This window comes from Scyliorhinus torazame, chromosome 1 (genome assembly GCF_047496885.1).
Source record: "Scyliorhinus torazame isolate Kashiwa2021f chromosome 1, sScyTor2.1, whole genome shotgun sequence".
In the NCBI taxonomy this organism is placed as follows: Eukaryota; Metazoa; Chordata; class Chondrichthyes; order Carcharhiniformes; family Scyliorhinidae; genus Scyliorhinus; species Scyliorhinus torazame.
The window spans coordinates 149698829-149723520 of NC_092707.1; the positions used below are offsets into that span (position 1 = coordinate 149698829).

At 48.2% G+C, this 24692-nt stretch overlaps 1 protein-coding gene across 3 annotated transcripts in view; it reads left to right on the plus strand.

The window, feature by feature from the left end:
• rps6ka1 (ribosomal protein S6 kinase a, polypeptide 1) overlaps positions 1 to 24692 on the plus strand; it is a 491911-nt gene that overhangs the window by 334248 nt on the left and 132971 nt on the right. For all 3 annotated transcript variants that reach the window (XM_072501006.1, XM_072501007.1, XM_072501008.1), the window contains one exon: positions 14788 to 14876. In XM_072501006.1, coding sequence (XP_072357107.1) covers positions 14788 to 14876 — 89 coding nt within the window. The remainder of the gene's footprint in view (positions 1 to 14787; positions 14877 to 24692) is intronic.

Below are 24692 nucleotides of genomic sequence, written 5' to 3' on the forward strand. Positions count from 1 at the left end.
TTGTCCCGCGTTTGAGAATAATCTGTTCAAAGTAATCCCGTAGTTAAGAATAGCGAGGGAAAGCAGGCCGGCGCAGATATGCAGGCAGTAAAAACAACACAGCAGAACCCCGCATGGGTGAATGAGGGAAAGAACAGCCCCCCACCCAAGTCACAAGAGTGTTACAACTGCGGTCAGTTGAGACACTTCGCAAAAGAGTGCAATGCCCCTAAAAAGCCACAGAGAGCCCAGCAGACGGGCATTCTGATTAAGAAAAAGACAGAGCCCATTCATAGCGTTGGCGCCCGTTCGGATCAGACGGACTTGACCGGAACGGACTGACGGTGTACGGGCTCCCCCAGTTGGGTCTGTGACACCCTTTGGGATAGGTCAGGACGACCAGTAGTTGCAGCAAAAATTCGGGGACAACCTATCGAATTTCTCTGGGACACAGGAGGGTCCCGCACCACAATAAATTCCTCCACCATGTTCCAAAAAAACAGGTGGCCCACTACAGCCACTATCACCCTCAGCGGCTTCACAGGCCACTTACAGCAGGGACACATCACAGCCCCTGTACCCATTCAAATTGGTAACATTACCACCAAGCACCCCGTGGTTTTAGTTGACCTGCCCCACACAGCAGAACACATTCTGGGAATTGATTTCATGAATTCCCACAACTTATAATTCGATCCAGTCAACCAGTGTGTCTGGAAGATGTCAAAATCCGCAAGAGCCCCCGCAACGCTCAACATAGGCGAATACATGAACAAAATTAGCGCAGTAGGCAAATTTTGGTTCAACCCGACCACGCTTAGCACAGACAAGCAGGTTAGGGCAGTTCTGCAAAAGAACAGGGCAGCATTCGCGACCCACAAGCACGACTGTGGACGGATGACTGGCTCCGTACAAATAACAGGACCTGACCCTAGACCCCAATAACAGTACGGATTTCCCCAAGAGGCAGAGGGAGAAATCTCAAAAGTAATAGAGAGCTTATTAGAGCAGGGCGTACTTCGATCTGTAGCCTCCACTAATAATGCCCCGATTTGGCCAGTGAGAAAGCCCGATGGATCATGGCGACTGACCATCGATTACCGGGAACTCAACAAAGTCACCCCCGCAGCAGCCCCCACAGTAGCAACAAGTCCCGAGACCATGCTCAAGCAGGGACTCAATTCCCGATTCTTTACGGTTTTGGACGTCAGTAATGGATTCTGGTCCATTCCATTGGCAAAGGCGTGCCAGTACAAATTTGCCTTCACCTTTAAAGCACAGCAGTACACATGGACATGCCTGCCACAAGGATTCCACAACTCCCCCTCCATTTTCCACCGACAGCTGACAAATGGTTTAGCCAAATTCTCTCGCCCCGAATGTCTGGGACAGTATGTAGATGACCTACTACTGCAGACAGACACCAAGGAAGAGCACATTGAGCTTCTGTCCGAACTCCTGGAACTATTACATTCAATTAGTTGTAAAGTCAACCCCAAAAAGGCCCAGATTTTGGAAGAAAAAGTGATATATTTGGGAACAATTATCACGCACGGTAAACGCGAGATCGAGCATAAAAGGATTGATTCGATTGCTAAATTGCCCCTTCCCCAGAACGTTTCAGCCCTCCGGTTGTTTTTAGGACTGGTTGGCTACTGCCGAAACCACATTGACGGTTTCGCCAGCAAGGCAGCACCCCTCTCAGACCTCTTAAAGAAAGGAGTCCCATGGGAATGGCTTCCGCAGCATATGGATGCTGTGGACTCTTTAAAACAGGCACTCATAGCAGCCCCCGCACTACAGGTTCCAGACCTGCTTTCCCCTTACGCCATAGAGGTAACGACCACAGACTGCACCCTTTCAGCCGTGCTCCTCCAGGAACGGCACGACCAGTTAAGCCCCGTAGCTTACGCCTCCCGACTTTTAGATGCTGTGGAGCAGGGATTTTCAGCCTGTGAGAGGCACCTGCTCGCAGTATTCTGGGCAGTCCAGTACTTTTCATACATTACCGGACTGAACCCCATCACAATTCTGACCGAACACACCCCCACCCAACATTTACTGGACCGACGACTCAAGGACGGTACAGTAAGCCAAATAAGAGCAGCCAGATGGACCCTTCTCTTGCAGGGACGGGACATCACTGTGAAAAGGACAAAGACACACACCTACTTAGCCGACAATTTACAATACCCCGGAACCCCCTATGAATGTGAGATTATCTCTCCACACCACAACACAGGCCGCTTTATCGCTAAAACACCCCCTAGAAAGATAGGTAATTCAACTCAGAGCCCCCAGCACACGGACACGTGTGAGCCCATATAGATTTATGTGGATGGATCTTCCACAGTCTTGGATGGGAAGCGCATAACAGGTTGCGGTATCTATGTCGAGGACGTGCAGGGACGCGCCGTCGAGGAAATATCGTTGAAACTACCAGGCCACTTAGGCGCGCAGGCAGCAGAGCTCGCGGCCGTCGCATATATAGTTGAGCACCCAGATTCCTTCCCCAGCCCAGCAGACATATACTCGGATCGCCTCTATGTCTGCAACAGCCTCACGGAATTTCTGCCCCTGTGGAAAGCAAGAGGATTTGTTTCCGTAGACGGAAAACCCCTCCCCTCAGCCCCATTGCTGCGTCATAAAAGCCCAGAAGAGGACTTTTGTGATCATCAAGTCTGCAGCCACCATCGTTCCTCCCCCCCTGGAAATGTAAAAGCCGACGCACTGGCTAAAGCAGGTTCCAGACATGGGTATTTTTGGAAACCCCCCGAAAGCGCGCCAGTGAGTGCAGTTCAGGTCTCACAGACAAAGATCGAGGATCTAGTAGAGGCCCAGAAGCAGGACAGCGATCTCAAGGAGGTTGTAAAAGGGAAGTATCCAGCATCCTACGAGAGGTTTAGAAATACACTGACCACACATGACGGTGTGGTGTTAAAGGACACCCTTTATGTGGTTCCTGAACAGGACAGGAATCAATTGATTTGTTTGTTCCATGACGGTCATGGACATCAGGGAATCGATCCCACTACAGCCCACCTCAAACAGCTTTGTTGGTGGCCAAATTTAAAGGAAGATGTAAGCCATTACATAGGAAATTGTCTTATCTGTGCGCAGAATAATCCCGACAGATATGCCAAAAAGGCCCAACTCAGCCACACCCGACCTTTTAGTGGCTCCTGGACTAACCTCCAGATTGACTTTATAGGACCATTGCCCCCTTGCAGGAATGGCTATAAATATGTACTTGTGGTCATTGACACATTTACAAAATGGGTGGAAGCATTTCCAGCCCGTACAAACACTGCAAAAACCACAGCCAAGATTCTGACCCACCACATCTTTACAAGATGGGGACTACCCCGCAGCATTGAATCCGACCAAGGTTCCCATTTTACGGGACGTGTCATGCAGAACGTCCTCACGATATTTGGCATCACCCAAAAATTCCACAAAGCATACCACCCACAGTCGAGTGGTATCGTGGAGCGCATGAATCGGACCCTAAAAACCACCCTCAGAAAAATGGTCCAGCAGAACAACACCACCTGGGACTCAGTCCTCCATTTTGCGCTGATGTTTTTGCGTAACACTATTTCTACCTCCACAGATTACACCCCACACACCCTCATGACCGGACGCCCCATGAACAGCACAGAATACTTGTTAGGTTTGGACCTGACCAGCCCCGAAGTGACGGCCCTCATACACGAGAAAGCCATTGAACAATTAGTGAAAAATGTTAAAACGGCTCAGCTAGCAGCTGCAGTAAAATTGGGCACCAGAAAGAAACAGAGCAAGGCTTGTTTCGACAAGACAGTGCATGTGACTGAGTAGAATATCGGACAGCAAGTGATGCTTTCTGTATATAACCCCAGCACATTCCTGTCACCAAAATACTCGGGTCCGTATTCCATTGCGGATAAAGTAAGCCCTTCCGTTTATAAAATAAAGTACCCCAATGGTAAGACTGCGTGGTTTCATGTTAACCAGCTGAAGGCATATGGAACACAGTCGAACCACGCACACCACGTCATGCTCGACGCAGCACACCACGCCCCGCCCACAGCCAACGTAACCCTACAAACCCCCACCACGTCCAGTCCAGCCACAGACTCGACCTCGACTCCACCCCCGAAATATACACTCCGCCCCGGAACGCCCACAGACTGCAGCAGCAGAGACAGCGACTGTGAGTCGGACGATAGCCACAGCACGCCTCCCTACTATCCCCATGCACCAGGACCCACACCCAGCGACTCCGACTTTGATCCAAGTGATCCCTTCCTGATCACTTTCCTGAACAAACCCCACCACCGACCACCGAACCACACTGACGACCCCGATTTTGTCCCCACACAATTAGACACTAATTATTGGCACCGTGACACCATGAAAGCAACTCCAACTCACACCATGCAGCCCTTTCAGCCCTAATCCACTCCAGAGTTTGGCACCCGGGAGAAGAGGACGACCTTGGGTCTGACTCCCAAACCGAGAACCCCTTTGCGACCCTGTTCGCAACCGAGAACTGAGGTGTCCAGGTGATGTTTTAAAGGAACCGCTTTAGAGAAGTGTTGTCCTTTCTGATGGAACCTGCAGAATGTTTTATGTTGTTTGTACGTTTGTTAAATGTCGTTTGTCCGACAGGAGAATTTTTTCTCACTGCCCCACGCCTATTCGGCTGAAACCTCTGAGGACTTGTCTGTAGACACTTGTTTGGGTACCAGACGCCTGTTCGTAACTGCCCTTCTTGTTCGAAGGTAGAACCACTACGGCAGCCCCACCACGATGACTACATTTTTGCCCGTTCTTGTCGGTTGCTCAGGCAGTGGAGAAACGGCTTGAGACCCGCCCTGCCTGGGATCCCCCCGCTGGTCAACTACGCTCGGGTAGGAGAGATACGGCATTGGTAGCCGTCCTTCCCAGGGACTCCATCCAACTCTTACCCGTCGCGGCCCATACGCACCTCATTTTGGCATTTTTCATTTCAAAAAGTTTTGTTTGTTTAGGTAACCTTTAGGTTGCCGGCCAGCTGCTATTTACATCCTGGAACATTTGGATGCTAAATCAGCACTGGTTAATTATTGGGAAGTGTGCCGTGTCCTAAAAATTTGTTTTTGGGGGGGAAAAAATGAGGGAGTCACACATAGTGACCAATTATAAAGGGAATAATTGGCACCAAAGGACAGACACACTAGCGTACAAGATATTAAACAAAGATAGTTACAGACACTATGCTTGTTTCTACAGAACTCCAGAAGCTCCAGGACCGGAGAAAATAAAGAAAGAAAAGGAAAGAGAAGAGCCATGAGGACTTCCTTCAAGTGGATCACCTTTGTGCTATTGGACATTTGGTTGCGCGTGAACGCGAACCCCATGACTTCAAGACCCCCAGCCGTTAATGTTTCACTTTCCCGCAGTACCCAGAGCCCAGTCACCAGCGACACTACATCACCCTGGTGTGCCAGGTTCATAACCTGGTACTCCCTGTCCTATGTGATCGAAACACTACTAGCGTTGGCGATACTCTGCTGCATCGTGCAGACTATGCGTCTACGAAAATGGAGAAGGAGAGCATACCGCGCTCGAACCCCGGTATATAGGATCAGATCCCCTATGTTCGGTTACGACCAGACCCCCGACCCCCGCGATCTATAATAAAGTAATAAAGTGCATTCACTTGCGTTTATTGTGATTGTAAATAAAGAGATGTAAAGAACTTTTTCATGAGCAAAAATTGTATGATCCTGAGCTTGACTGCCAAGCCAGGAAAGACTGTATGAAATGCTATGATTTTGTTGTATGATTGAGGAAGGTAGGATAATGGAATGTTTAGGTGAGTGTAGTATATTAAGAATAAGTTAGAGGTTCCAAGTTTATTGTTTTGTAATGCATGTCGCTGTCTGACATAGCGGCCTTAGAATTGTTAGTTAAAAATTTTTGTGCATGGACTTCCGGGTGCGGCGATGACCAGCTGAGTCGCACGTTTCAGCAGCTCCCGGTGGAACGGACTTTTGGGCTCTGAATAGGAGCCCCATCGGCAATTTTAACGGCAAATAACACTGTGCAGTAATCCAGAAGGGAATCCCCCCTGGACACGGATGGAAAAAAGAGAGGAAAGTAGCCAGATTGCGGTGGATCCTCTAGAGCAGCGGCCAGGAAGGCAGGCACAAAGCAAGATGGCGTCGGAAGGAGGCAGTTTAATATGGGGCCCTGACCAACAAGAGTTCCTGCGGCGTTGCGTAGATGAACTCAAAAAGGAGATGAAGAAGGAGCTGTTGGCCCCGATATTACAAGCAATTGAGGGGCTAAAGGAGGAGCAAAAGACCCAGGAACAGGAGCTTCGGGTCGTGAAGGCAAAGGCTGCTGAGAATGAGGACGACATACAGGGCCTGGTGGTGAAAACGGAGATCCACGAGGCACAACACAAAAGATGTGTGGAAAGACTGGAGGTGCTGGACAATAATGCGAGGAGGAAGAACCTAAGGATTCTTGGTCTTCCCGAAGGTGCAGAAGGGGCGGACGTCGGGGCATATGTGAGCACGATGCTGCACTCGTTAATGGGATCGGAGGCCCCGACGGGTCCGCTGGAGGTGGAGGGAGCCTATCGGGTTATGGCGCGAAGACCGAGGGCTGGAGAAATTCCTCGAGCAATAGTGGTGAGATTTCTCTGATATAAGGACAGAGAGATGGTCCTCAGATGGGCAAAGAAAACTCGGAGCAGTAGGTGGGAGAATGCGGTGATCCGCGTATATCAAGATTGGAGTGCGGAGGTGGCGAGAAGGAGGGCAAGCTTTAATCGGGCCAAGGCGGTGTTGCATAAAAGGAAGGTCAAATTCGGAATGCTGCAACCGGCAAGACTGTGGGTCACACATCTAGGGAAACACCACTACTTCGAAACGGCAGATGAGGCGTGGACATTTATTGTCGAGGAGAAGCTGGAGTGAACGGGCCAGAAAAAGAACGTTTGGGACAAAGGTGGGGGGGTGAATTTGTGGGATGAAGGGGGGAAAAGGGGGAAGAGAGGACTTCCCAAGTTGTTAAACCTGCGACCCTGTAACTTCTCTCTCTTCCCCATGTCGTGGGGGAGAGGGGGGAGGGAGGATGAGGAGCTGAGGGTGCCGGCCATTGGGGGCGGTGCCAAAAGGAAAGCGCGGGCTTTGTTCCCGCGCTATGGTAATCATGGCGGGAACAGGGAAGCAGGAAGGAGGGGGCCTCGCACAATGTGAGCCGAGGTCACGGGGGGAAGCCGAGGTCGGCCAGAGTTTGCTGACTTCTGGGAGCAACATGGGGGGTGCAATTACGCTAGCTTGGGATCTAGCGGGGCGGGGGGGGGGTAACTGGGTTGCTGCTGCTGGGGAGAAGGGGGAGCTGGTATGGAAGGGGGGGGTCGGGGCAGGGGGGCGTCGCCTGGGGGGGATACAGCTACGTGGGAACCGGGTGAGGAGCTGGATTGAAAAATGAAATGGCTAGTCGTCAAGGGGGGGGGGCGTAAAGAGCCCCCCAACCCGGTTGATCACGTGGAATGTGAGAGGGCTGAACGGGCCGATTAAGCGGGCACGGGTACTCGCACACCTAAAGAAACTTAAGGCAGATGTGGTTATGCTTCAGGAGACGCATCTGAAGCTGATAGACCAGGTTAGACTTCGCAAAGGATGGGTGGGGCAGGTGTTTCATTCGGGGCTAGATGCAAAAAACAGGGGGGTGGCCATACTAGTGGGGAAGCGGGTAATGTTTGAGGCAAAGACTATAGTGGCGGATAGTGGGGGCAGATACGTGATGGTGAGTGGCAAACTGCAAGGGGAGGCGGTGGTATTAGTGAACGTGTATGCCCCGAACTGGGATGATGCCAATTTTATGAGGCGTATGTTAGGACGAATCCCGGACCTAGAAGTGGGGAAGTTGGTAATGGGTGGAGACTTTAATACGGTGCTGGACCCAGGGCTGGACAGATCGAGGTCCAGGACCGGAAGGAGGCCGGCTGCAGCTAGGGTGCTTAAGGATTTTATGGAGCAGATGGGAGAAGTAGATCCCTGGAGATTTAGTAGACCTAGGAGTAAGGAGTTTTCGTTTTTCTCCTATGTACACAAAGTATTTTCACGAATAGATTTTTTTGTTTTGGGAAGGGCACTGATCCCAAAGGTGACGGGGACGGAGTACACGGCTATAGCCATCTCGGATCATGCTCCACACTGGGTGGACCTGGAGATAGGGGAAGGAAAACAACAGCTTCCTCCCTGGAGAATAGACATGGGATTATTGGCAGATGAGGGGGTGTGTTTAAGGGTGAGGGGGTGTATTGAAAGGTACTTGGAACTTAATGATAATGGGGAGGTACAGGTGGGAGTGGTCTGGGAGGCAGTGGTTAGAGGGGAGCTGATATCTATTAGGGCACATAAAGGAAAGCAGGAGGGTAGGGAAAGGGGGCGGTTGTTGAAAGAACTTCTGAGGGTGGACAGACAATACGTGGAGGCACCGGAGGAGGGACTGTACAGGGAAAGGCAAAGGCTACATGTAGAATTTGACTTGTTGACTACGGGTAATGCAGAGGCACAATGGAGGAAGGCACAGGGTGTACGGTACGAATATGGGGAGAAGGCGAGTAGGTTGTTGGCCCACCAACTGAGGAAAAGGGGAGCAGCGAGGGAGATAGGGGGGGTGAGAGATGAGGAGGGAGAGATGGAGCGGGGAGCGGAGAGAGTGAATGGAGTGTTCAAGGCATTTTATGAAAGATTATATGAAGCGCAGCCCCCAGACGGGAAGGAGAGAATGATGTGCTTTCTGGATCAGCTGGAATTTCCTAAGGTGGAGGAGCAGGAGAGAGTGGGGATGGGAGCACAGATTGAGACGGAGGAAGTAGTGAAAGGGATTGGGAGCATGCAGGCGGGGAAGGCCCCGGGACCAGACGGATTCCCAGTTGAATTCTATAAGAAATATTTGGACTTGCTGGCCCCGCTACTGATGAGAACCTTTAATGAGGCGAGGGAAAGGGGGCAGCTGCCCCCGACTATGTCAGAGGCAACGATATCGCTCCTCCTAAAGAAGGAAAAAGACCGCTGCACTGCGGGTCATACAGGCCCATTTCCCTCTTGAATGTGGATGCTAAGATTCTGGCCAAGGTAATGGCAATGAGGATAGAGGATTGTGTCCCGGGGGTGGTCCATGAGGACCAAACTGGGTTTGTGAAGGGGAGACAGCTAAATACAAATATACGGAGGCTGCTAGGGGTAATGATGATGCCCCCACCAGAGGGGGAAGCGGAGATAGTGGTGGCGATGGATGCCGAGAAAGCATTTGATAGAGTGGAGTGGGATTATTTGTGGGAGGTGTTGAGGAGATTTGGCTTTGGGGACGGGTATATCAGGTGGGTACAGTTGCTGTATAGGGCCCCGATGGCGAGCGTGGTCACGAATGGACGGGGGTCTGACTATTTTCGGCTCCATAGAGGGACGAGGCAGGGATGTCCTCTGTCCCCGTTATTGTTTGCATTGGCGATTGAACCCCTGGCCATAGCACTGAGGGGTTCCAGGAAGTGGAGGGGAGTACTTAGGGGGGGAGAAGAACACCGGCTATCTCTGTATGCGGATGATTTGTTGCTATATGTGGCGGACCCGGCGGAGGGGATGCCAGAGATAATGCGGATACTTGGGGAGTTTGTGGATTTTTCAGGGTATAAACTGAACATGGGGAAAAGTGAGTTATTTGTGGTGCATCCGGGGGAGCAGAGCAGAGAGATAGAGGATTTACCGTTGAGGAAGGTAACAAGGGACTTCCGGTACCTGGGGATCCAGATAGCCAAGAATTGGGGTACATTACATAGGCTCAATTTAACACGGTTGGTGGAACAGATGGAGGAGGATTTCAAGAGATGGGACATGGTGTCCCTGTCATTGGCAGGTAGGGTGCAGGCGGTTAAAATGGTGGTCCTCCTGAGATTCCTTTTTGTGTTCCAGTGCCTCCCGGTGGTGATCACGAAGGCTTTTTTCAAAAGAATTGAGAAGAGCATTATGAGTTTTGTGTGGGCTGGGAAGACACTGCGAGTGAGGCGGGGATTCTTGCAGCGTAGTAGGGACAGGGGGGGGCTGGCACTACCGAGCCTAAGTGAGTACTGCTGGGCCGCCAATGTTTCAATGGTGTGTAAGTGGATGGGAGAAGGGGAGGGAGCGGCGTGGAAGAGATTGGAGAGGGCGTCCTGCAGGGGGATTAGCCTGCAAGCAATGGTGACTGCGCCGTTGCCGTTCTCACCAAAGAAATACACCACAAGCCCGGTGGTGGTGACTACATTGAAAATTTGGGGGCAGTGGAGACGGCATAGGGGAGGGACAGGAGCTTCGGTGTGGTCCCCGATAAGAAACAATCATAGGTTCGTTCCGGGGAGAATGGATGGGGGATTTGGAGCATGGCAAAGAGCTGGGGTAGTACAACTAAGTGATCTATTTGTAGATGGGACGTTTGCGAGTCTGGGAGCGCTGACGGAGAAATATGGGTTGCCCCAAGGGAATGGATTTCGGTATATGCAATTGAGGGCTTTTGCGAGGCAACAGGTGAGGGGGTGGCAAAGGTGCTTTCGAAGGTGGTGGGGGTCCGGGTCGAACCAAGCTGGGGGTTGGCTATATTTGGGGTTGCAGAAGAGCCGGGAGTGCAGGAGGCGAGAGAGGCTGACGTGTTGGGCTTTGCGTCCCTTGTAGTCCGGCGCAGGATATTGTTAATGTGGAAGGAAGCCAAACCCCCGGGTGTGGAGACCTGGATAAACGATATGGCAGGGTTTATAAAGTTAGAACGGATTAAGTTTGTGTTAAGGGGTTCGGCTCAGGGGTTTACCAGGCGGTGGCAACCGTTCATCGACTACCTCGCAGAAAGGTAGAGGGAATGGAAAAGAAGTAGACAACAGCAGCAACCCAGGGGGGAGGGGGGGGGAAGGGCGGGGGGGAGGAATCGGACGGACTCTCAGGGATGTTATTGTATATGTATAGGTATTTGGTATATGTAATTGTATATTGGATTGTTGGATTGTATTTTTGGAGAGTATTTATTTTGGACAAGGCAGTTGCCATTTAGTTTTGTTTTTTTGTTTTTGTTTATATATTACTTATTTATTTGTTTAAAACTGGCCACGGTTATTTATGTTGCTTTATTGTTGTGTCAAAGAAATACTACGTATTATTATGTTTGGCCAAAAAACTTGAATAAAATATATTTTTTTTAAAAAATGTTTGTGCATAGCTATGGTCAGTGCAGAGGCCATGAAGGAGGTGTCCCCCCCAGGTCAGGGAATGGAAAGCAACATAATGATGTGATCCTTCACGCTTCGCATTAGGATCACAAGGAGGGAATGTAGCCAGTTAAAATGGCTAACTCCCGATATAGAATGGCTAACCCCGATTTACAATGTCGAACGGAAAAGGCTGATGGGAAAATCAGCCAACAGGACTAAAACAAGCAGCTGCAGGTAAAACTGTGTATTCGCCTCTGGGAAAGCCAGACGAGATCGATAGCTGCAGCCATCAGCATAACAAAACACCAGCCATCTGAATACTAATTAGCAATCCCCGGGAACAATGTGCAACAAATTAGACACACAAAGCCAACCCAGACTTTTCGGCGCCAACAGGAGCCTACACAAAGAGAGGTGAACGACCACCTCAAAACCGCCCATCGATCAAGGAATCGCTCCAGCATTGGAGAATATCGAACCAAGTGATTGGGACGAAGTCCAATCACTTGGAACCAGGTACAGGGTCTGCCCCGAAAGGCGGGAAACCCCTGGGGACTATAAGAATAGAGTCGAAGTTCAAATCGACCCATCCGTACCCTTCTGCAACGCCTTCTGCACCCTTCTGCAACAGCCGCTCAAATTGTATGTCTTACTTCAACGCTTGCTACGAGATAGACGCTCCTAGCTATCGATCTGTACCAGCTTCGAATCCCGCAGGCTCAGAACCCATACGAAAGGCCATTCGTTTCCCTGACCTGGTGGGCCATTTACAAGTTAAGTATTGGCCTGTTAGTTGTAGGAAGTAGCTTAGAAGTAGAATTTATGCATGAGTATTGATTACTGTATATAATAAATGTGCGTTGAGTTAACTCTTACTAAGCGGTGTGTTGGATTATTCATCATTACTCGGACTTGAACCACGTGGCGGTATCAGAAAGATACCTGGCGACTCGAGCAAAGGTGATAAAACAAGAGCAATTAAACTAAGGCACTAAGGCTAAAGATAGCAGCAACACCTCCACAATGGGAAACACACCATATTTGCACCCCGTCAAGGCACTTAGTCTCAAAATGGGAGAATTCCGCCCATTGTGTTTCATCCGCCTGACCCAGAAAGTCAGAAAAAAATCTTCTTCTTGTACTCTCTTGTTTCTGCTTCTACTTTGGTTGTGTCAGTTCACAGAATAAATTCCTTGTTCCTTATTTATGAATGTGGTTAACAATGTTATAATGACCAGATAATATTTTTTGCGATGTTGATTGAGCCAGATATTGGTCCAGACACCCAAGGATAAACTCCCCTGCTCTTCTTCAAAATAGTGCCATGGGATCTTTTACATCATCAGGTATAAGCAGATGGGTTTATCATCTCATCTGAAGGATGGCACCTCTGACAATGCAGTTCTCCCTCAGTACTGCTCTGCAATATTTTAGTGCCCAAGCCCTGACCCTGCTTGACCCTGGAACCTTGTGATTCAGAGGTGAGAGTGCTACCAATCGAGCACTCCTTCACAATTGACTCTTCAGTCATTTATTAGCTGAAAATTTAGCTAGCTTTTTTTGGAATCACCCCCCCCGCTCCTGTGGCCGTTTGTTTTACGCATTCATAGAAAATAAAATAATCTCTGCATGATGCAGTGTGATTTCTGACTTTGGGAAATTATCTTCTTATGTGGTCAGGAATGACATAATTGGAATATCAGCACAGTGTTCACAGGCATCGTTTTTGATTAATTGCTGTGTGTTATGAATGTATTTGCAATATGTTAAACGCTCAATTTCACTCTGCATTTAGAAATGTGTTTTGAGCTGCTCTGAAATTAAATAGCCTAAACTTCCATTAGTGATTTGTCTATAATGTGATGGCATCTCAGGTTATTGTTGTGCACCTCCTATTAAGACCATAAGAAATAAGAACATGAGTGGGCCGTTTGGCCCCTTGAGCCTGCTCCACCATTCAATAGGATCATGGCTGATCCAACAATCCTCACGTCCACTTTCCTGCCCTTTCCCTGGAACCCTTGATTCCCTTACTGATTAAGAATCTATCTATCATAAATATACACAAGGACTCTGCCCCACAGCTCTCTGTGGCAAGGAGTTCCAAAGACTCACAACCGTCTGAGAGAAGAAATTCCTTCTCATCTCAGTCTTAAATTCTGAGACTATGCCCTCTGGTCCTAGACTTTCCCATGAGGGGAAACATCTCTCAGCATTTACCTTGTCAAGCCCCTTAAGAATTCTATATGATTCAGGGGCAGCACGGTAGCATTGTGGATAGCACAATTGCTTCACAGCTCCAGGGTTCCAGGTTCGATTCCGGCTTGGGTCACTGTCTGTGCGGAGTCTGCACATCCTCCCCATGTCTGCGTGGGTTTCCTCCGGGTGCTCCGGTTTCCTCCCACAGTCCAAAGATGTGCAGGTTAGGTGGATTGGCCATGATAAATTGCCCTTAGTGTCCAAAATTGCCCTTAGTGTTGGTAGGGTTACTGGGTTATGGGGATAGGGTGGAGGTGTTGACATTGGGTAGGGTGCTCTTTCCAAGAGCCGGTGCAGACTCGATGGGCCGAATGGCCTCCTTCTGCACTGTAAATTCTATGAATGAGATGACCTCTCATCCTTCTGAATTACAATGAGTAGGGTCCCAACCTGGTTTTAAAAAATTTTTTTAGAATACCCAATTCTTTTTTTTTTCCTATTAAGGGGCAATTTAGCATGGCCAATCAACCTACCCTGCACATCTGACACACGGAGACACGGGGGGAATGTGCAAACTCCACACAGACAGCGACCCGGGTCGTCGGCGTCGTGAAGCAGCAGTGCTACCCACTGCGCCACCATGCTGCTCTGAGTCCCAACCAGGTTAACCTTTGCGCATAAAACAATCCTTCCATACCGTGGATCATCTGAGTGAACATTCTCTGAACAGCCTCCAATGGAATATCTTTCCTTAAATAAGGGGACAAAACTGCTCTCAGTACTCCAGATGTAGTCTCATCAGTACCTTTTACAGTTGCAGCAAGACTTCCCTACTCTTATACTCCAACCCCCTTGAAATAAGGGCCATTAGCCTTCCTAATTACCTGCTTCACCGATGTGCTAGCTTTCTGTGTTTCGTACCCCCAAGTCCCTTTGTGTTGCAGATTGTTGCCATTTTTCTCCATTTAAATAATACTCTGTTAATTTGTTCTCCCTTCCAAAATGAACAACTTCAAGTTTTCCCACATTATGCTCCATTTGTCAACTTTTTTGCCCTCTTGCAACAACCTATCAGTGTCTTTTTGCAAACTGTTTGTTTCCCACTCGCAACTTGCCTTTCCACCTATTTTTGTGTCATCTGCAAATTTGATAAGTACATTCGCTTCCTTGGTGCCTTTCTTTCCAATCCAAAGAATATTGTCTGGAACAGGGTGGACTAGAAGATCGTAAGTCCTTTGGCCAATTAATTCCATTAATTAGAATGATGCATTTGGCACTAATTCTGTTGTGTTTGGACTTTGCATGTCTAATATGAGGGAAAGATTTGGCATGGGGTGGGGGTTCATAAATCTGTATTGTATTTAATTGCAGACAAATTCTTTTTCTAGGGCCAAATTAGGAATGCCTCAGTTCTTAAGTCCTGAAGCCCAAAGTTTGTTGCGAGCACTTTTCAAGAGGAATCCTGCCAACAGACTAGGTAACTATTGAACTGGGTTGGCTGGTTGGTCTACGGAACAGGTACTTATGACAGATACATATGATGTATGTTTCTAAATCTATTGTTGAGCACTGATTCCCCTGTTCCCCCATGTGATTTAAGGTTCATCTCCTTCTCAGGAATCTACTTTGATGGACAGACCTTCATTTATATACCATTTTATCATATTTCTCAGTCATATCACAAAGCAACTCACCTGCAGGTACTTTTGAACTTCACTGTTAGTTCTGAAGTATAATATGGGGAAATGTGAGGTTATTTATTTTATTGGGAAGAATAGAAAAACAGATTATTTTTAAATGGTGAAGAACTTAAATGTTCAGAGAAACTTGAGAGACCTCATACAAGAAACAAGAAGTTAGTATATGTAGGCACAGCAAGCAATTAGAAGTACAAATATCATCGGCTGGATTCTATTGAGGCCGAGGCAGGATTCATGGGCTTCCACGACAGCAAAACTGGTGCACCTGGACCGATTCAGCGACTGTTGAAGGCTAGCACCGGCGTCACATGGAACACAATCAACTCCAATGAGAAACGGTGCGGGATTCACAGGGTTCGCAATTGACACACTGCAACCACATATACACATATCACTCCCCACACACACGCACACCATCCCAACCAGTAAAATGGCAGCAAGACTTGTGGCCCCACACTTTACAGATGCCGAGCTTGACACCCTCCTGGACACCATGGAGGAGAGGTCGGCCACCCTGGCCCGGAAAGGAGGCTGCCAGCCACCGCACCGCCGTCTCCGTGCCTGGGCGCAGGTTGCAGAAGTGGTAAGCGCCACGAGCAACACCGTCCGGACCGGTCTGCAGTGTAGGAAGAAACTGCACAAGCTCCTTAGGGCGGCCCGTCTGAGTAGGTACCCACATAACCACAACCACCCACCCTGAGGGTGGCCGAACCCCCACACTGCGCCACAGGCCAGCACCTATACCGGCCGCGCCACCAGTACCCATTCTCTCTTCCCCCCCCCCCCCCACCCACCCCCCATGCCCATAACCGCTGGGAATGGAGGAAAACTGAAGGGGGAGTGCCGGATCTGCGGCCCTCACCACGGCAGGTCAGCAGGCCTTAGACGTGGTTGGTGGGCCTGAGGAGAGGGAAGTCACCAGAGTGGAGATCGGCCGAGGGTGGGATAGTGAGACCCCGCTTGGTTGTGGTTCCCTGTGGCTACATGTGTCAACCCCCCCAACACTATGCTTACGCCCACGCCACCCCCGGCCTGCGGTCTAATCATGCATCTTGTCTTGTGTCTTGCAGGAGCTGTTGGTGATGGGGCAGGTCCATCTGGTGTCCCCGCCCCAGCCACAGCCAGTGCAACAACCAGACCCCACACCCCCTGTATGCTGAGCAGCGACGACGTCACTGACACGGACTTAATTCATATGTCTGAAACCCAGGACACACCAGAGCTCGATTCTGAAATCGACACTGATTTCCCATCACAGCTGTCTCCAACATCCTCCACCATCCCAAAGATACTCACCTTGGTCGGGCACTTCACTGAAGAGGCTCCTGGGACACCTTCTGGTGTGCACCACACAGCTGCTCTGGTACATCAAGTGGAGGTAGAAACTCCCAAGGGCTGGATGGCCGGATGGCGAGCCGTCCCCAGGGGCTAGCTGCCATTCAGATCGGTTTCAGGCTTCTGGAACGGACAGTTCCATCGATTGTGGAGATGCAATCGCAGAACCAGGCACTATGTGAGGGGTTGTCAGCGAGCATCCAGCACTTGCAGGCACTAGTGGAGGAGTCCAATCGCGTGCAGGAGCAGGAGGTGGTGCCGACCATGCGTGCCACCCAGGCCAACGCACGGGTGGCGTCCATGGTGGAGGCCTTGGGGCGAGGGCTTTGGCTATGGATCAGCATGTCCGAGGCCTATGGCATTCTTTTCTTTAATTTTTTTACTTTTTTTAAATACATTTCGAGTATCTGTTTTTTGAATACATTTCGAGTACGTGTTTGGGTTGTGGGGGTGGGACCAATGCAGACACGGGGAGAATGTGCAAATTCCACACGGACAGTGATCCGGGGCCGGGATCGAAGCCTGGACCAAGACAGGGCTGCCCTCTCACAGTCAGCCATGTGCCAGAGCTACCTGGACATTGCAGCGGCGCTCCTGAGTGTGGCCCAGTCACAGTGGGCAGTGGCTGAGAGTGTCATTGTCCTGCCGCTGGCCGACATGGCGCAGACTCAGGGAGGTAGCCCAATCCCAGAGGGATATTTCACAATCTCTGGTTGATGTGGCACAGACCTAGAAGGTGGTGGCACAGTCACAGCGTGACGTGGTGCAAACCCAGGTGGAGATGGTTCATTCCCTGTACTCCATGGCGTGAGCATGCAGACCCAGGCCGAGGTGAGAGTTGGCACGGTACAGGGCACAGTATAGCAATAGGGGCTAGGGCACGTATATGTATATATTAGTTCACATTGAACACCTGCACATACTGTTACAACCTGCCTCGGTGCTCTCTCAGATGGGCGTGAGGTGCGGGCTGGCTCTGGCTGGCCAGGGAGGGGGTGCGGGGAGGGGGGGACGCTGGGACATCTTCCGCCCTGACCGTCCTTATCTCCGCCACTCCAGGGATTCAATGGGACCGTGTGATGGAATGGTCAGCTCACTCCGGCCACACGATTCGTTCCCCCTGCCACCACAGCCAACGGGCGTGCCTCTCCACGTCCTACCTCCTCTCTATCCCTCATCAACCACGGCATCAGTTTCACGATTTTTAAAATCACAAGTGAACGTTGCCATCGGGAATTCGCCCGGTGGAGGCGGAGAATCACGGAAGCCCGGAGAATACCGGGTCAGGCCCGTTAATGATATGCATACGGTGTTTACTGTACGTGCGTTCTGCAACGCATTGACGTCGCTGTCAAGCGACGGGGAATTGCGATTTAGCGTGAAATCAGCGCCCGCCATGATTTCGGCATCGCGACCAATTCTCCGCCCAATTCTGGCGTCAGTCGATGGAGAATCCTGCCCCATGTTGGTCTTTATTGCAAGGGTACCGGAGAACAGGAGTTTGAAGTCTTGCTACAATTGTGCATGGTTTTGTTGAGTACTGTGCACAGTTTGGGTCTCCTAAATAAGGATATATTTGACTTGCAACCAGTTCATCAAATATTCACTAGGTTGTTCTCTGCAATGAGAGGGCTATCCAAAGTTGAGTAAATTAAGCCAATACTGTCCGAAATATGGAAGAATGAAAGGTGATCTTATTGAAACTTGTCAGCTTCTGAAGAGTTTGGAAGGGTAAATGCTGAGAGTTGTTTCCACTATCTGAAGAGTCTACAGTTACGGAACATACACTCAGGATAAATATGAGATCATTTAAACTGAGGTGAGGAATTTATTTCCCTCAGAGAGTCGTGAATCTTTGTAATCCTCCAACCCAGGGGACTGCGGATTGTCACGATCCCATTTGGTGTTACTAATTGACAGGAAAATTCCAGAATGAAACCCTGGTTCAAAAGATCGTAACTTTTACTTTTTTTTTTAAACTGGAGGAACAAAGCCACAGTACTGCTAATTAATTTTCACAACAAGAAAAATACATTTAGTAAGCATGAAAATGTTGATTATGATACAATATTCCTTGACTCCCCTCTTAGCTTCACAAATGTGTAGTTGTCAAAGATAACACCCCACTCTGAAACTAAATGGCCAATGCAACTCAACCGATCTTCTGTAGATTTCCTCACAATCTCTCCCAGATGATTGTCACATCAGAGTTTCCAAACTCCACTCCCAAAAGGCACGCTTTAAAATCTTCTTTCAAACAATGCTTTTAATCAGCTGTTTGCATTTTAAGAATCCATTTCAGGTTTTCCAGCTGTTCTTTAAAACAATGATTGGATCCACTTTTTACAAAGAATCCAACTCCAGATTTTCCACCTCTCCTTTCAGACTCCCTTTGTCTTGAATGCTTTTACACCAACTTTGAGATCCAACCTCCGATTTCCACAACTATTTCAAATAATGTCTCACAAACTGTAGAAAAAGCTCACAAATCTGAGAACTACTTCAGATATCTTTCAACCTCTCATGACACAACTCCTTTTCAGCTCTGTGACTTTACTGAACAGTACACTGTTCTGGTTCCCAATTTCCTCTGTTCCTTTACCTCAATAATTCTTGGAAACTTCTCTTAATTTCTCTAGTTTCCTTAACTAGCTATTATTTAAGTTTCCAGCATTTGTTTCCTTAACAATTGCTCCAAGGTATGGCTTTTCATCTATCAGAGTTCAGAGAGATTTATAGTCTTCTATAACCTACTGCTATATTCAGCTAAAACTACACTCAAAAAGCCTTCCCGCGAAAGGTGCCCCGATTGCTATGTAATAACTTCTACTTCTTCACAGCTTGTTTACATTTCACACTGTAACCCCCTCTAAGCTCAATAGAAGGACAGTTTAAGCTAACCAAACCCCCACACATACAAACACCTTTGTCTATCATAAATCTAATTATAGGTTTACCCTTCCTTACACAGGAACACTAAATTGAACCCACTTAAATCTCTACCTTATTTCTAATATTAACAATACAAATATAAATCCCGTAAAACTATCTCTGTTTTACTGACAGGATGTCACTTGTTAACTGTATTTAAAGTTGATATAGATAGATTTTTGGACTTGAGGGTAATTGAGGGATAAGGTGATCAGTCAGATAGTGAAATTGAGGTGAAAGATCAGCCTTATTTCACTGAATGGCAGAGCAGGCTTGAGGGGCCATATGGCTTACTCCTGCTCTTATTCCTTATTTTCTTTATATGGGTTTGCAGCAAACATTTTTTATAGGAATTTAGAAACAGGAGTAGGTCATTCATCCCCACAAGCCTCTTCCAGCATTCAGTTAGATCATGACTGCCTTTGATACGCTGAAACACAAATCTAACAATTGCATTCTTTAAAGTTTTAAGGCATCCACAGCCTTTTGGGGAGGTGAATTCCAGATTTGGACAATCCTATGCATGAAAAAATGGCTTTCTAATTTCATGGCGAAATGGCACAGCCCGTTGTTCTGGAAATCCCAACAAAGGAAATATTTTCATTACAAGTATTCTATTGAATCCTTTTTATTATTTTAAACACATTAATTAGATTGCAAGTCAGCCTTCTGAACTGAAAGGAATACAAGCCAAATTTATGCAACCTATCTACTTAATTTTAGCAGATAACCAGAAATGTTCAGACCTGGCTGCATCTGTTTATATTTCAGCAGTTTGCAGTATTTTGTCTCATAATTTTATCCTTTAAACAATTATTATTTTGATAAATCAGTGTTGTACCCATTCCCCATCCCACATTCCCCCTCCCTGTTTGGGAATTTAGATCCTTCCTGGAGTGCAATGGCCAGAACTGGGACAAAATTCTCTGGTATCGGCGCGATGTCCGCTGACCGGCGCCCAAAACGGCGCAAATCACTCGGGCATCGCGCCACTCCAAAGGTGCGGAATCCTCCACATCTTGGGGGGCCGAGCCCCAACCTTAAGGGGCTAGGCCCGCGGCGGACTAATTTACGCCCTGCCAGCTGGCGGAAAAGGCCTTTGGTGCCCCGCCAGCTGGCGCGGAAATGACATCTCTGGGCGGCGCATGCGCGGGAGCGTTAGCGGCTGCTCACGGCATCCCCGCGCATGCGCTGTGGAGGGAGTCTCTTCCGCCTCCGCCATGGTGGAGACCGTGGCGAAGGCGGAAGGAAAAGAGTGCTCCCACGGCACGGGCTCGACGCGGATCGGTGGGCCCCGATCGCGGGCCAGGCCACCGTGGGGGCACCCCCCCGGGGCCAGATCTCCCCGCGCCCCCCCCAGGACCCCAGAGCCCGCCCGCGCCGCCTTGTCCCGCCGGTAAGGTAGGTGGTTTAATCTACGCCGGCGGGACAGGCATTCTAGCAGCGGGACTTAGGCCCATCCAGGCCGGAGAATCGCGGGCGGGGGGGGGGGCCACCAACCGGCGCAGCGCGATTCCCGCCCCCGCCGAATATCCGGTGCCGGAGAATTCGGCAACCAGAGGGGGCGGGATTCACGCCAGCCCCCGGAGATTCTCCGACCCGGCGGAGGGTCGGAGAATCTCGACCTTGATCTCTGTTCCAGATGAGATCTGATCAAAGCCCTGTACTCGTGAAGTAAAGCGTGACCCCCATTATAATCTAACTTCCTTGTAGTCAAGCCCAACCACCTGGACCGGATCGACTGCACTCCAAGGTTCTAAAAGAGAAAGCTGAGGAGATTGTGGAGGCATTGGTGGTGATCTTTCAGTATCACTGGAGGCACGAAGGGTCCCAGAGGACTGGAGAGTGGCTAATGTAACACCGCTGTTTAAGAAGAGAGGGAGGCAGAAGACAGGAAATTGTAGGCCAATTAGTCTGACTTCGGTCGTTGGTAAGATTTTAGAGTCCATTATTAACGATGAAATCGCGGAGTACTTGGAAATGCATGATAAAATAGCACTGAGTCAGCACGGCTTTGTCAAGGGGAGGTTATTTCTGACAAATCTGTTAGAGTTCTTTGAGGAAGTAACAAGGAAGTTAGACCAAGGAGAACCAGTGGATGTGATTTATTTAGATTTCCAGAAGGCGTTTGACAAGGTGCGGCATAGGAGACTGTTAAATAAGTTAAGAGCCCATGGTGTTAAGGGTAAGATCCTGGCATGGATAGAGGATTGGCTGACTGGCAGAAGGCAGAGTGTGGGGATAAAGGGGTCTTTTTCAGGATGGCAGCCGGTAACTAGTGGTGTGCCTCAAGGGTCGGTGCTGGAACCACAACTTTTCACAATATACATTAATGATCTGGAAGAAGGAACTGAAGGAGAGTGGGCAGAGAAGTGGCAGATGGAATACAATGTGGAAATGTGTAAGGTTATGCACTTTGGAAGGAAATAATGGAGGCATGGACTATTTTCTAAATGGGGAGATGCTTAGGAAATCAGAAGCACAAAGGGACTTGGGAGTCCTTGTTCACAGTTCTCTTAAGGTTAACGTGCAGGTTCAGTCAGCAGTTAGGAAGGCAAATACAATGTTAGCATTCATGTTGAGAGGGCTAGAAAACAAAACCAGATATGTACTTCTGAGGTTATATAAGGCTCTGGTCAGACCCCATTTGGACTTTTGTGAGCAGTTTTGGGCCGTGTATCTAAGGAAGGATGTACTGGCCTTGGAAAGAGTCCAGAGGAGATTCACAAGAATGATTCCTGGACTGAAGAGCTTGTCGTAAGAGGAACGGTGAGGACTCTGGGTCTGTACTCGTTAGAGTTTAGAAGGATGAGGGGGGATCTTATTGAAACTTACAGGATACTGCAAGGCCTGCATAGAGTGGACATGGCGAGGATGTTTTCACTTGTAGGAAAAAATAGAAGCAGAGGACACAATCTCAGACTAAAGGGACGATCCTTTAAAACAGAGATGAGGAGGAATTTCTTCAGCCAGAGTGTGGTGAATCTGTGGAACTCTTGCTGCAGAAGGCTGTGGAGGCCAAATCACTGAATCTCTTTAAGACAGAGATTGATAGGTTCTTGATTAATAAGGGGATCAGGGGTTATGGGGAGAAGGCAGGCGAATGGGGATGAGAAAAATATCAGCCATGATTGAATGACGGAGCAGACTCGATGGGCCGAGTGGCCTAATTCTGCTCCTGTGTCTTATGGTCTTATAGGAATTTTGATGAACAAATGAATTCAAAGCAGTAGACAATTCAACCCCTCAAGGCTGCTCTGCCATTTGATAAGATCCTGGGTGATCCGATTGTGGCCTCAATTCTATTTTCCTGTCTACCCCTTTGACTACCTTTTCAATCAAGAATCTGTTGAACTCAGCCTTAAAAATATTCAGTGACCCTGCCTCTACTGTTCTCCGGGGAAGAGAATTCCACAGATTAATAACCCTCAGAGAAAAAATTCTCTGAGTTTCTCAGGAAACACCTCATTTTTAAAATGTGTCCCCTCGTTCATGTATTTTACACAAGGGAAAACCAACCTCTCAGCATCGACACTGGTAAGACCTTTCAGGATCTTGCATGTTTAAGTAAGATCATCTCTCATTTTTTAAAAATTCTAATGGATACAGGCCCAAGCTGTTGAATCTTTCGTCAAAGATAGCTCCTTCATCCTAGGAATCTGTTCAATGAACCTTTGAACTGCTTCCAACCCAATTATATACATTTTCAATAAAGTAGACCAAAACTGTACACCTCATTCTAGATGTCATCTTACCTAAGTCCTGTACACCGGCAGAGAAATTTCTCTGCTTTTGTATTCCATTAATTTTTTGCAATAATCACCAACATTCCATTTGCCTTCCTAATTACTTGCTGTACCTGCATACTAACGTTTTGTGATTCATGTATCAGGAGACCCAGGTCCCTCTGTATGACAGAGCTCTGTACACTCCATTTAAATAATTTACTGCTTTTTTTATTGTGTCAGACAAAGTGGACAAGTTCATATTTTCCCACGTTATACCCCATCTGCCAAACTTTTGCTCAACTTACTTAACCTATCTAAATCCTTTTATAGTCTCTTCATGTCCTTCTCACGGCTTTCTTTCCTGCGTATCATTTTGGCATCAGCAAATTTAGCACCCATACATTTGGTCCCTTCCATCCAAGTCATTTATAGAGATTGTAAATATTTAAGGCCCAGCACTGATCCCTGTGATACTACACTAATTACAGCTTGCCACTTCTTGCAAGACCCTAGGATGAAGTCCATCAGGTCCTGGAGACTTGACAGCCTTTAATTCTAGTTTTGTTTTGATTGCTGTGAACCAGCTTTGTGGACTTGGATGCCCAAGCTTTTGCTTCTCCACAATTTACAGTCTCTTGGTATTTAAAAAAATCCAAATTGTCTTTCTTGGATCTAAAGTGGTTGGCCTCACTTCCCCACATCGAATTCCATCTGCTACATTTTACCCATTCACTTAATTTGTCTATGTAGCGTCCTGCTCCCGTCCACGCAACTTGCTATTCCTCCTACCTTAGTGCAAGCTGTGATGTTCCGTCACACAACAACTTACATTTATAAAGCACCTTTTAACATAGTAAAATGCCCCAAGATAATTACATGAGCAATATCAAACAAGATCTGACACAGCGATATGAGACATTAGGACCGATGACCGAAATATGGTCAAAAAGGTTGGTTTTAAGGAGTGTTAAAGGAGGAAAGAGAGGGGGAGAGGTTCAGGGAGGGGATTCCAGAATTTTCGGTCTCGGCAGCTGCAGGAACAGACACCAATAGCAGACCTGTTAAGTCATTGATATGTGGTGGAAACAGATAGTATTTATTGATTTAAATGTCAGTTAGATATATTTATTTCTGATAGTATTTTGGAATGCAATGTGTGAGTAATTTAAGAAATGGCATATGGTGAGTGAAGCATTTTTGGTAGGAATCATTCCCAAATTCCACCATTTGGGGGTTTCCTCATTACATGTTTGGGTCTGTTATTGTCAGCAATATCATTACCTTTGAAAATATTCCCTATCCTACAGTTACATCTACATTTTGTGATTAGTAATCAAGATCATTAACGAAGAAAAGGCAAAATACTGAAAATCTGAAATATGAACCAGAAATGCAGAAAACGCACAGCAGGTCAGGTAACATATGTAGAGAGAGACACCTGAATTAATGGGCTAGATTATACGCAGAAGGTGGGCTCTCCACACCCCCAGCCTGAATGTCAGAGGTGAGCCCACTGACGTGTTCATCCCACTTTACGTTTTTGGCTGATGGGTGTTTCATTATAATGAGGCAAGACTTCTGCCCCTCTCCAAGAGAAAG